General features: G+C 36.9%; 1 protein-coding gene across 6 annotated transcripts in view; it reads left to right on the top strand.

The window, feature by feature from the left end:
• The window catches only part of LOC145978889 (uncharacterized), a 63,908-nt gene that overhangs the window by 23,617 nt on the left and 26,778 nt on the right, over positions 1 to 13,513 (top strand). The window contains exon 4 of one of the 6 annotated variants that reach the window (XM_083111822.1): positions 6,315 to 8,767. The exons of the other annotated variants lie outside the window; for them this stretch is intronic. Within the exon in view, the coding sequence (XP_082967948.1) occupies positions 6,315 to 7,770 (1,456 nt within the window). The 3' untranslated portion in view covers positions 7,771 to 8,767. Of the gene's footprint in view, positions 1 to 6,314; positions 8,768 to 13,513 lie in introns of those variants that run through there. 6 annotated transcript variants of the gene reach the window in all.

The raw sequence follows: 13,513 nt of genomic DNA, 5'->3' as shown, positions 1-13,513 counted from the left end.
ATATGAAATGTGGGAGGAAACCAAATAAAGAAAATAAACTAATAACAGACAGTCTTGGTAATATTGAATCTTTTAAATACTTAGTCTCAATTGTGAATATCAATAATTCAATAGAAGAAGAAATAAGAGAAATAATTATAGCCGGAATCAAGATTTTTATGCAAATAAAAAATTATTACAAAATAATCTCTCAAAAAACATGGGTCCTCAAAGATAGCCTAATACAAAAACTACTAGTATTTGAAAGGAGAACATTAAGAAAAATATTTGTCCCCTCCAAAATGAGCAATGGCTCTTGGAGAGAAAAAAAACTAATGAACAGGTAGACCAGTTGATTAAGCATAAGAATATAATTTGATTCATAAAAGCCCAAAGATTAAGCTGGTTAGGGCGTATCGAACAATTGTCGAATGAGAGAACAGTCAAATTGAAACCATTTGTCAAGAGGCCAGTAAGTAGACCTAAAGTTAGATGGGAAGATGATGTTAGAATAATTAAGATCTCAAATTGGAAGACGGATGCCCAGGATAGAATTAAATGGAAGAAAATTGTTGAGCAGACCAAACTCATAGAGATTTTTAGCACCAAGTAAGAAGAAGAAAAATCTGTATAAAATCGGTTTCGCTAATAATGCATTTTAAAAACAGATGGAAAGAGCTTCAAAACAAGACCAATATTGTATGCTAAACAATACTAAGAAAAACTTGTTTCGCAAAATTGAAGAAAACTGTATTTTGAAAAATTTTGAAAACTTGAAAATTAAAAGTTGTGTTTGAAACCTTTCTGCCTCCACTGTACTAAAATTTCACAATGATCGGACAAACCGTTTTTGATGTACAGAATTTCAAAGAGAGCGATCGTTTGCAAAGCTGAAAAGAAAAATTGCCCTTTTTTTGTTCTCACGATGGTTAAAATATTAGGCCTACTCAAAGAGATTTTTGTATAGCATAGATTAACACATAATTGAATAAGCTAAATTTGGATGTAGCTCTTCTTTGTGTAGGCCTACTGGTTAATTTTTAATTGCGGAGTCCAAACTCTAGTATCTATAGTTTTTAATCCAACAGTACAAGAGAAACTGGCCGGCCAAATGGTGGAGTGGTTAGCACAGCATGCTAAGGGTTCCGGGTTTGAATCCTGGCCAGGGCTTCTTTGTGAGTGTCTCTTCATCAAAATCACATCATCGCTCATCCTCGCGATTAACAAAAAAGTAGCAGAAAAGAGAAGCAAAATAAATCAAATCAATCGAAAGGGAACTGCACAGACTACATGCGTTCCAGCAGACTAGGGTGCACTCAGAGGATGAAGCAACATGTTATAATGACCAGTCGGGCATAGTGAATGTGTGTGTGTGATGTGAGCATTTGTCGAATACTTAATGCGCCCCAAGTCATATGCCTTAAATGATGATTGTTATGCGTGGAGGCATTCTCTATTATACTCTTCCCAAAAAAGGAGGAAATTTGCCGATTTCTAAAAAAATATGCCCGGATACTGGACAGAAACCTAAAAATGAGGACATGTCCACATAAAAGAGGACGTCTGACCACCCTAGCAAAAGGTCCGTTACACCCAGGGGTTGACTAAATTTAAATCTAATTTTATATTTGACAGCAAGTCTATACATAATTGAATTGAACTATGATATATTAATATTAATTAAGGGTGCATATTAATTTCCATATAAATTTTAAAGATCAGAAATTATTTATGGGTGGAATTGTTGGGATCAGGGCATCGACTTGTAAGAAATATATTTACTGGTCTCTGGTCTCGCAAAGGTTGAGAATTTTGCAACAAGTAGCCAAAATGCATCACTAGAGCATCTCAACCTTAAAAGTCAGTATGGCTTAAATGGAGCGCGGCGTTGCCAGATCAACGAACGGAGGAGCATCGAGTCGCTGTTAATCGCTAATGATTCCAACAAGTTTACTTCCTTAATATCGTATAGGAAATCTTCAAAATCTATGTATTTGATGCATTTAGTGACGTTCAGAACACTCTGCAACATCAGACATTGTCTTAACCGCCTTGCTGATATTCATTCAATTTAAAAAGTGTTTAACACGCGCATAACTATTATGGGTTCTTTACCTCGAAGTTTACCAATACTGCGTATTTCTCCAGTTTCTCTATCCATTATTAAACTAAATATGTAACTTACATGCAATCCACAATTATGGCACAGCACACTGCACTTCCTACAAACCGGGACACTTGCCTGCAACTTAATTGTAACCTTGGTGCCTCGCAATGAATTTGATATGCGAAACAGCCCGCGTAAACAAACTACGATTGCGCAATAAATAACGGTGCTGTGGGGTAACAATTCATTCTAAAAATAACTTCAAACAATGGTCAACATTTTTCTCGCTTGGTCTACACGTGTATCGCGACAAACCGAAAAGTTTCTCGCTAACCGACTTTTTCGTGTTACGGTCTGATGATTTATACAAAATATCCAATGTATATATATATAACTCTTGTTGTAAGCAAATTAATTCACTCAGGCGAAGAACATCATATCTATCACCGCTATATGAGCAGTTCAATGTTTATCGCAAAGATCGTGAAATGCGTGGGGGTGGTGGTGTTATGGTGTGTGTGAACAAGAAGTGGCCCAGCAAGATACGACTGGATTTACAACGAGACTGCGAATTACTCTGGGTAGAAGTAAGTACAAACCACCATAGAAAAATGCTTGTAGGTTGTTTCTATCGGCCTCATAGGCGGAGTCCCAAAGAACTCTTAGAGTGTTGCTATGAATCTACTCTGGCAGCTCTATCCACCCACGAAGTTATTTTGTGTGGGGATTTTAATATGCATATAAAGTGGAATAATCCTGTAAATGGCATACCAACCACTGGAGACGAAGACTGGTTCATAGACAATTTTATTCATGGACTAGGTCTTCTTCAGCACAATATGCACAACACCAGAAAGGACAAAAACCTTGATTACATTCTCTCCTCTTTTGAAAACTGTGAGGTCACACCCTCGTTGAATCTCGTTCAGTCAGACCACGAGTCGCTTTGTGCTATTTTCGAAATTCCAGTGAAAGCGCGAAGCTCCCCTTCTGCACCCCCCAGGCATAAGACTCCTTTGTGGAAGAAAACGCCATGGGACACCGTCTGTCGAGCCATTGACCTTTTCAATTGGAACCTGCTCTCCGAAGGGACCGTGACCGAGGCTGTTGAACTGTTTACGGACGTGATTCATGCCCTAATTCAGGACTATGTGCCACATAAAACAATCAAAAGTAAAAAGTTCCCCCCTTGGTTTGATAAAGAGTTGCAGCATCTGTTACTTAACAAAAAGAGAGCATGGCAACTGTGGAAACGTTTCCCCAATCCCCACACACACAACACTTTCAAAGCACTTCGAAAGCATAGTAAAGACCTTATGAAACAGAAATACACCGAATATGTCAACACAGTCACAAACGAACTCCTTACTAATTCAAAGAGATTCTGGACATTAATAAATTCACGAAGACAAGCCAAGCGCATCCCTTTAGAAGTAACACACAATGACATTTCAGCTGTTGGTAATGATAGAGCTGAACTTTTCAATCTAACATTTCAAAATAATTTTGTTTCAAATGATGTTTTAGATCACCCGCCTATCAAATCTATCTGCTCTCACTCTCTTTCTACCGTCTTTACAGAACCAGGAGAAGTCTTGCACTTCCTTACCTCCTTTTCTTCTCACCGAGCATCTGGACCAGACAATATTCCTACTATGTTCCTACAAAAAACAGCTCACTCACTAGCTACTCCTCTTGCAATGTTATACAATAGGTGCTTCTCTGAAGGCTGCTTTCCCACTCAATGGAAGAAAGCAAATATCATTCCTATTTTTAAATCTGGAAATGCTAACGATACTACATGTTATAGGCCCATTTCTCTCCTTTCCACACTTGCTATTGTCTGTGAAAAAATTCTAAAAAAAAAGACTTCTGAAATTCACATCCCCTTACATTAACCCTGCACAACACGGCTTTCTTCCAAATTCTTCATGCCTTACCAATCTGTCCTGTATGCAATCCTGTGCCATAAACGCAATTACTAATCGTAATCAGTTAGATGTTGTTTACTTTGATCTGTCCAAAGCTTTTGATTCAGTGGATCACCACTATTTACTGCATAAATTATCTAACAGATTTAACATCACTGGAAACACGTTAAAATTAGTGAAAGACTATCTAAGAAATAGACAACAACGCGTTATACTTTCTGGAACTCATTCTAACTGGCTTCCTGTTATATCTGGTGTGCCGCAAGGAAGCGTTCTTGGCCCTCTGTTATTTGTATTATATCTGGATGATCTCACAGACCTCTTTAATTCCCCCATCTCAAGCACAATTCTAATGTTTGCCGATGATTGCAAGATTATGAGAGAAATAAAACAGCCATCAGACATGCAAATTCTCCAAAATGACATTAACAGATTCTCTGAATGGTGTAAGCAATGGAAACTGTCCACAAACCCTTCTAAATGCTCATACATAACAATTTCATTGAAACAAAACATTCTTGAAGGCAATTATACACTCACCGACCTCCCTCTAGCAAAAGAAGCGCAACACCGAGATCTAGGTATCCTCATAGATTCAAAACTAAAGTTCGATAATCACATATCAACCATCACAAAAAAGGCAATGCGTATGCTAGGCCTACTTTACAGATTCACCGAAATCAATAACCCGAAAGCACTTTCCATTTACTTCAAGATATTTGTGTCCCCCATTCTAGAATATTGTTCACCAATCTGGAATATGGCTGCCCATTCTCATACCTCCAAGATCGACAGTGTTCTCGGCTTTTTCCTCTCCATCGTTCGATATAGAGTGCCTGCCCTGAGACACCTGCCTAAGAGAGATCTTCTTGTAAATCTGCATATTGATACTCCAGAAACTCGTAGATACATTGCAGATATGAAATTGCTATATAAGATTATAAATGGAAACTTAAGATGCAGCATCCCACTCCACGAACCCTCCCTCAGAGTGCCTACACATAAAACACGGAGCAAGGAAACTTTTCACACTACAACTCCCAGGCTCTCACTCATACAACGATCACTATTCCATAGGCTACCGAATCAGTTCAATATAATCTCAAACCAAATAGATATATTCACTTCATATTCATTTTTTATCAGCAACATAGAAAAAATTGTACATAAGTAATGCTTTTGTGAAACTGATCTTTTTACCTTGGTCCTTTTTTTGGCTTGTTTTATTTTTGTTTATTTTATGTTATCCGTTCTTTTGTTTTTAATCTTAGTCTATTGTTTTATTGTTGTTTCTTTCTGGTTTAAAATGGCTTCTGCTGTACTGGAAATTTCAATAAATAAATAAATAAATAAATAAATAAATAGAAAAAAACTGGCGAAGTTATTCAAGCGGTTTGATATTTATGGCTTTTGAAGTATTTACTACAAAAATATTAAGCATTTTGCAAAATTGCATAATTATCGAAATTTCAGATCGCATGAATTTATGAATGGTTATATAATGTCGTCAGTAAATAGAACATAAAAAAACTCTACAGGATAATGATTTCACTGTTTGAAATTTACGACTTTTACATTTTGTAAATTTTGTAACATCTGGCAACGCAGCGGTGGCAGAGAAGGACAGAGCTATTGGCAAAACTTATGTATTAGAGACAGAGGAAAGTACTCCATTTACTTCCATACTGACTTATAAAGTTGAGACTCTCTATAGTTGCTCTGTGACCAGGTTTAGCAGCCATTTAACCAAATTATACATGATGTACTGGAAAGCCAGAATACAAATATACATATTTTACTGAACACAAAATTTAATGTAAAAAGCCAGGTTTTTAAAAAAACACTGTTTATATCTATGAATTTCATATTGTAAATTGTATTTTGTATTTTGAAATGAGTGTGCATTTTACAATAAGGATACAAAGGAAAACCATGGAAGAGGAAAAATATTCCCAACGCCTGTATTTTCATTGATTTGAGACACTTTTGTGAAAAAGCCCAACCAAAAAAGCCGTGGAAAAAAACTCTTTTTTTTTCCCCGACCACTTCCAACTCTACTCTTAATAGCCAAAAAACTTTTGAATTCTGACATTCAGAACTGCGTATGAGGTTAGTAATATCATGTTCTGTGCAAAAGCGATTGTTGGCTTGTTGACATCTAACATTCCTACATTTGTATTGCAGTAAAGGAAAGTATGAACATTCAGAGCTAAAAACAAAAATTTTGATAATTTTTTTGAAAATAGATATCATTTTGGCAGTAGTTAATGCTTTTTTTTTTATTTTCTCCTTCACAGATATTCCGATAGAATGGACAGAGATCCTTGTGGTCTGGAAAAATCAACCAATGAGGCTTTTCAATCTGAAGTAATGTACATGGGAGTTCGATTATTTCAGTGTAATCTTTGTGGAAAGTTCTTTCTTTACAAACTTGATATCGAAAGACACTTAAGAATGCACGAAAGGGTTCGCCCATTTTCATATAAATTTTGTGGAAAAAGCAATTCTTATAATCTTTTAAATCATGAAAATGCACATACAGGTTTTCACGGTTACAGTTGTAGTGTTTGTGAAAAATCATTTTCTAGCAAGGAAAATCTTAGTAAACATGCAAGATTGCATGTTCTCCAGTTTATTTGTAGTCTTTGTGGAAAATCTTTTGATAGTAAAAAGAATCTCTTAGCTCATGATCAAATAGATTCAGGGGTGATGTCATTTTTTTGCAGCACTTGTGGAATGTCGTTTTCCCGTAAATGTGAACTTTCAAGTCACGAAAGTGCTCATAAAGAAATTGAGTCACATTCATGTGAAATTTGTGCTAAATCTTTTCCAAAAAAGTATTCTCTCTTGTACCACATGAATGAACATGCACAACTTTCTCAGTTCGATTGTAATACCTGTGGAAAATCCTTTTTTAAAAAATGTGATTTAAGAAGGCATGAAATAGTACACACACGTAATAGTCAATTTTGTTGTAAGGCTTGCAATAAATCCTTCAGTTATAAAAGATCTCTTGTGCTTCATGAAATGGCACATTCTGGAGTTCAGCCATTTATTTGCAATACTTGTGGAAAGTCATATTACCGTAAATGTGACCTTAGGAATCACAAGAGAGCTCATACAGGAATTGATCCATTTTTTTGTGATATTTGTGGTAAGTCTTTTCTTTTCAAGAGAGATCTTTCGTACCACATAAACAAACATCTAGGAGTTACTGATTTTAGTTGTAATGTTTGTGGAAAATCTTTTTTTAGAAAATCTGAGTTGTTAAGGCATGAAAGAGTACACGCAGATGCTCGTCCATTTCATTGTAAGCTTTGCCAAAAGTCTTTCGTGTGTAAAAGTTATCTTGTAATCCATGAAAGAACACATTCTGGAGTTCAGCCAGGAATTGATCTATTTTTTTGTGAAATTTGCGGGAAGTCTTTTTCTCACAAAGGTCATCTCTCCTACCACATAAACAAACATCTAGGAGTTACCTATTTTAGTTGTAATGTTTGTGGAAAATCTTTTGTAAAAAAATCTGAGTTGTTAAGTCATGAAAGAGTGCACACAGACGTTCGTCCATTTCATTGTAAGCTTTGCAAAAAGTCTTTTGCCTATAAAAGTTCTCTTGTAAAACATGAAAAAACACATTCTGCAGTTCAGCCATTTATTTGCAGTACTTGTGGAAAGTCATTTACCTCTAAATATTATATCACAAGACATGAAAGAACACACAAAGTAATTCAACAATTTACATGTGATACTTGAGGCAAATGTTTATGTGTAACGCTTGTTGAAAACCCTTCCATTAGAATCAACTCGTCTCCTGAAGAGAGCAGTGGGCAATGAAGATACATATGAAATATGGAAGTAGGGTTTTACACATGCTTGATCTCATCCATAGTGAAGATGTAGTCAGCACCATGCTCTGGCCTTGTGTGAATATATGTTGTAACTTTGAGTGCCCAGAATGCACTGTAAAACAAAACATTTTCGACAATTTAACAGATGTTCTGTCTATGTGGAGTAGACAAATGACATGGCATCTATTGAAATTTAGGCTACTTCAACTTAAAATATACAGACTATGATGTATGTATGTTTGAGTCTGGTTGTAAGTCCATTTTATGCACAGAAAGTTTAATCAGGACTGGAACTAAGGTTTAAAGTGTGATCCACCAGGTATCAAACCTGGGCCCCCTTTATTACAAGGCAACGACTTTACCACTACACTATTGGGAAGCCTGTAATATTGTGTACTTCAAAACAGAAAGAGTTAATAACATTTTATTTTTATCTACCTTGTGTACTGTCTAAGAAGTGAATAGCTTCTTTTTCCTTCAGTTTTTCTTTCTTCTATTCACCTTGGAAATGAAATAAAATTTAATTTTTATACATTAAGAATGTTTCATGCTTGATCAGAAATTTTTGGAAAATTCTTTTTAACTCTTGAATGGAGTTAAGGCAATTAGTTGCAACAGTTACAGTTGTGTGTTGAAAATCTTTTCTGATAGGTTTTATTTTAGTTCCATTTATCTGAAGGTTTGAGTTTACCTTCCACTGTTAATGTAAAATTCCTTTTTGTGGAAAAGTTTGTCTTTCAAAGCACAAATGTATTCTTATAAATTATTTTCTTAAAATGCTTAATGAATGCCTTATATCAGCAATTCAAGTGATTATGAACACTGTCAAGTGTTGCATGAGAAAGTGATAGTTGCATTATGATATTGAATGTGCTAACAACAAATAAAATTCAATTTTATATCATGTGAAAATAACTTTTTTTTCTAGATGTTTTAAGAAAATAAGTGAATTAGAATAGGCTGTAATAAAGAATTACCTGCCACCTTCAGATCCCAGCTTGAAGTTATTATACCTGTGCATGTATCATTATATTTCTGGTGCAATATAAATTCAACGTCAGTTTAACATGTAAGCAATGGAGTATAAGGGGTTACCTTTCCAGCAGGTACACCCTGGAAACTGTATTCCTGCAGGCTAATGAGGCTTTGATGCTTGTGGCAACTGATCTTAGCAAAATTACATAATCGAGATAAAAACATAACAAACCAGAAAGTATGAGAACGACACTATTTCAGTCCATCAATCATTTTACTGTGTATTTTCTCTTCCTTTTACTCTGACGATGGGGATGCAGTATCCATGAAATGTCAAGTTTCTCCTGTGTTTTATTTTCAAGATTTTTTTGTGCTTTTATCTTCGATTTAACCATAGGTAAATGATATGTAAAGTAAACAAAAAAGTAAAGTGCTCCCCAGAGCTTTGCACCACACCATAAAAGCGTATATGGGGTGTGGCCCTACAATTTCTTGATCATGGTCGAAGGTGGGGGTGCACCACACCCCTGGCTGCCTTTACCCCCCAGAGTTTCCTTCAGGTACCTTCTTTATATGATGCTGGGTGGGTGCTGGAGCTTCTTGAACAAGTGGAAAAAATCTCGGTTCTCCCCTGCCGGGAATCTAACCCAGGTCTCTTGCAATGATATGCATTTTCTAAATGAAAAACTCCATGAGGGTGAATGCCTGCCAAGCGCCTGCTCATTGGATAATGCGAGATCAATGAGTCATGTTCCATCGCTGCTGTTTTCTCTCTTTGACAACCAGAATCTGCTACTATTCTTTTCAATTACATTCTCAATTATTCTCGTGATGCTGGGCCAACATCGAAATATTGGACCTCCTGTTAGAAATCGACCACTTACAGTTGGGAGCTGAGAAGACTGCGAGTGTGGGATGAGGTTCGGGGTGAATGGGGAGGAAGTGTGGGGAGGGAAGCTTAGACTTGGTGTTAAATTTTTCAGTGTTGCCAGACATGCAGAAGTCCCTGTAGGAAAGGGTGAGAATCTGATAATGGAATCGGGACTTACAGTGTGAGTTGCAGTCTGGCGTTCGGAAAAGTTTGGAACCATTCGTGAACCTCCACGGATGACGTCAACCACGGGACATCTCAAAGACCAGTAACGGCATAAGAATTCACACTTCTTCCGTGTTTTCGGAAATGAATTTGTTTTAAAAATCAAATGAATGTTCTGGCGTGTGTGTATAAGTAAATGTACAAGGTACATTCAATATATAACCGGAAAAGTTGTATAAAAATCGAAAATACGACCATGTTTGGTGTTTCTTTGTTATTTTGTGGTGGCGTCCTAGAACTATTAACAGATAGATGGGCCTGGCACGCCTGCCTCGCGAACGGGGTGCTTTGAATCAGTACAAAACAAGATGACCGCACCCTTGCAGGTTTGCACCAACTTGGAGCAGTTTAGTGTCATTAGATTTCTGTTAGCTGAAGGATTGAAACCAATCTAAATTCACAGTCGGATGGCAGGGCAATATGGTGAAAGCTTTTTGAGTCGAACACAAGTGTAAGAGTGGGCAGAGAAGTTCAAACAGGGTGTAACAAGTGTTCAAGATTCGCCACGTCCAGGATGCTCTGTCTCTGCAGTCACGGAGAACAACATTGTGAGAGTTGACGAGTTGATACGGGAAAACAGGCATATTACGGTGAGTGAGATTGCATCAAAGATAAACGTTAGTGTCGGATCAGCCCACCATATTGTTCATGACGTACTGATGTTCAAGAAAGTGTGTGCGAGGTGGTTTCCAAAACATTTGACACCAGAAATGAAAGACAGGTGAATGGATGTGTGCGGGGAGCTTTTGCGACAGTATGAGGCTGAAGGGGAGGCATTTCTTCACCATATTGTCACGGGAGATGAAAGTTGGGTACATTTTTACGAACCTGAATGAAAGCGGGCTACAATGGAGTAGCGACATTCTTCATCTCCAAGACCCAAGAAGGTGTGAACTGAAAGAAGTGCTGGTAAGGTCATGTTGACTTTGTTTTGGGATCATAAGGGAACAATTCTTGAACATTACATGCCTAGAGGTCAAAATGTAAACAGTGTGATATACGCAAACCTTATGCGTGAAAATTTGAAACCAGCAATTTTGAAGAAGCGACGTGGTCTGGTGTACAGTGGCATCCTGTTACTGCATGACAACGTGAGACCACACACTGCTAGAGTCACATTAGCTACCATCAATGACCTAAAGTTCATCTGCTTATCCCACCCCCCATATTCCCCAGATCTGGCACCTTCAGATTATCACATTTTTGGCCCACTTAAAGATGCTCTTAGTGGCTCAAGGTTCGATGATGATGAGGAAGTCCAGGCAGCAGTGCATGACTAATTACGCACATGCCCAAAATAATTCTTTGCACGTGGAATTGGGAGGCTTGTGGAGTGCTGGCGCAGGTGCATTGAACTTGAGGGAGAGTACGTTGAATAATTATCATGTGTTGTATTCCATTTGAATAATAGATTCTGCAAAAAAAATTATTTCCGGTTATTTATTGAATGAACCTTGTATATGTATAGAGCAGACTATATCTAGTAAACTGGATCGCTGAAGGTTAACTGTCAATAGAATTAACATGCAACGAAAAGCTGGGAAAGCCGGCTCGGGGGTTGAGCAAAGGTTTATTCAGAATTTTCTATTTGAGGGGTGTAAGTTTGTGTTTATGGGTGTGAAAAAGTATACTTAGAGCCAAAATGACCATAAATTTGTCCTTTTATAAAAATTGTGTGGGGTGTTAGGGCGTAGTTGGTGGATAAATCACTGGGGCCTAGACATTACAACTTCATGTTCCATAATCCGAAAGTTGCAGAAAAGCGATGCTGCATACCAAAATGTAAATACAAACAAGAGAGAAAATGTACTACCCTGCATAAGTTAAAATTAATTGATCCATGTCCAGAAAAGAAGCATTGACAAGACGCTAGGAAATACACGTTGGAAGCAGATTGCTTTGATTTGTGAAGTTTTACTCCCTTATTAGTATTGCTTTCACTTGTTACTACGTAATATGTTCCATTCATTTGCAATGCGTTTTCGTACCATGCCTTTTTTATTTATGCCGCTGCCACCCTGAAAGGAAGACGAGCTGGCGCACATGGCGACAACAGGCAGGTCAGCTTCGCATTCCTCAGCCTCGCAGTCTTCTCAGCTCCCAACTGTACACTAAAGGCAAGAGCACTAACCATTAAGGTACATAGGAGGTAATGCCTCTCTCTACAGTAGACATATTCTTACATTTGAAACAATAAATTAGATTATGTGTATGATGTTGCTGATAATTTTGGTGTTCTTGGGTGACTCATTGTGGTCTCTTCAGTTTTGATGTAATAGGAGCAGATTAACAATGTTTAAAAGCCTGGATGCAGGGATGGTTTGAAATTTGTTCTTATTCATGATATCTCTTCTGTAGGCAATAGTACGGAATGTCACACCAGTTGTGTTGCATTGAGTGTGAATAGACTGGATGCAAGCATATACTGTTGACATCTTAAATAATTCTGCTCCTTCGCTTGCATGTGAAATGTAATAAGATTCGGATTCAACGAATCTGCTGCAATGAGCAGGAAAGCCTCCATGTTTAATCTTTGATATTTTTGCAAAGAATGGCATTTAAATTTGTAATGAATATGTAAAATGAGATGTCTCTATTGTCAGAAGATATAATATTCAGTCCGAAAGCTCCTCAAATTTTAATAATATCATACATTTATATATTAACGGTGTTGTATACCATGATATCTTTTTTATGTATTATTATTATTAAAAGTGATAAATATTATAAATTTGCATGTTATTTGTAGTCCAAAAATTATAAAATAGATTAATGTGAAGACTTGAACATGAACCACTCAGCTTATTAGTTATGGTTTTAACATAGAACTCAACGAATTTAGTCTCGTGGTTCTTGGATGATTCTTAGCAACTGTCCCTTTTCGAAAACCATTTAGGTTTTTATTCGCTTTTGGCAGCGTGACGTTATGCTTATTAATCATTCCGGGTCGGCATCTGTTTACTTGTTTATCCCGGTAGTGAATTAAGAATTTTGTGCATACCCTACTTCACTGCTGATCTTGCAGAGAAATGTTATTTGTTACGACTTACCGAGTTCCGATGAATGGCTTGGAAATTATGGGTTTTTATGATGTCTCCCTTGTTCTCCCACAATATATATACACCCACACATGTGCATTTTTCTTGTTTGATTGATTGATTTGGTGTATTTTACTTCTCTTTTCTGCCACATTTGGAAATCACGAAGATGAGACTAAGTGATGATATGATGAAATTGATGAAGGAACATAACAAAGAATACCCATACCTTGGCTGGTATTCGAATCCGGGACCTCTGGCATCGTAGACTTTTCTCGTTAAAATAAAATGTTATTAGTCCTCAGCTATAATAAGGTGCCAGTATAGAGTACAGTTGTTTACTGCCAGAAAAAAAAAGCATTGGTTATATAAGGTATGCCCAAATGAAAAGGAGACTATGGTTATATCTAAAGAATATTATATTACAGAATATTTGCATTACATAATATGTGAATTACAGTTAATATGTAACATGATACCTACACATAATTGCCATTGATATTGATGCACTGATCCCAGCACGTAGGAAGGGAGTGGAT

This window comes from Lepisma saccharinum, chromosome 25, assembly GCF_977018435.1.
Source record: "Lepisma saccharinum chromosome 25, izLepSacc3.1, whole genome shotgun sequence".
Lineage (NCBI taxonomy): Eukaryota > Metazoa > Arthropoda > Insecta > Zygentoma > Lepismatidae > Lepisma > Lepisma saccharinum.
This window is presented reverse-complemented; position numbering and strand designations above follow the sequence as displayed.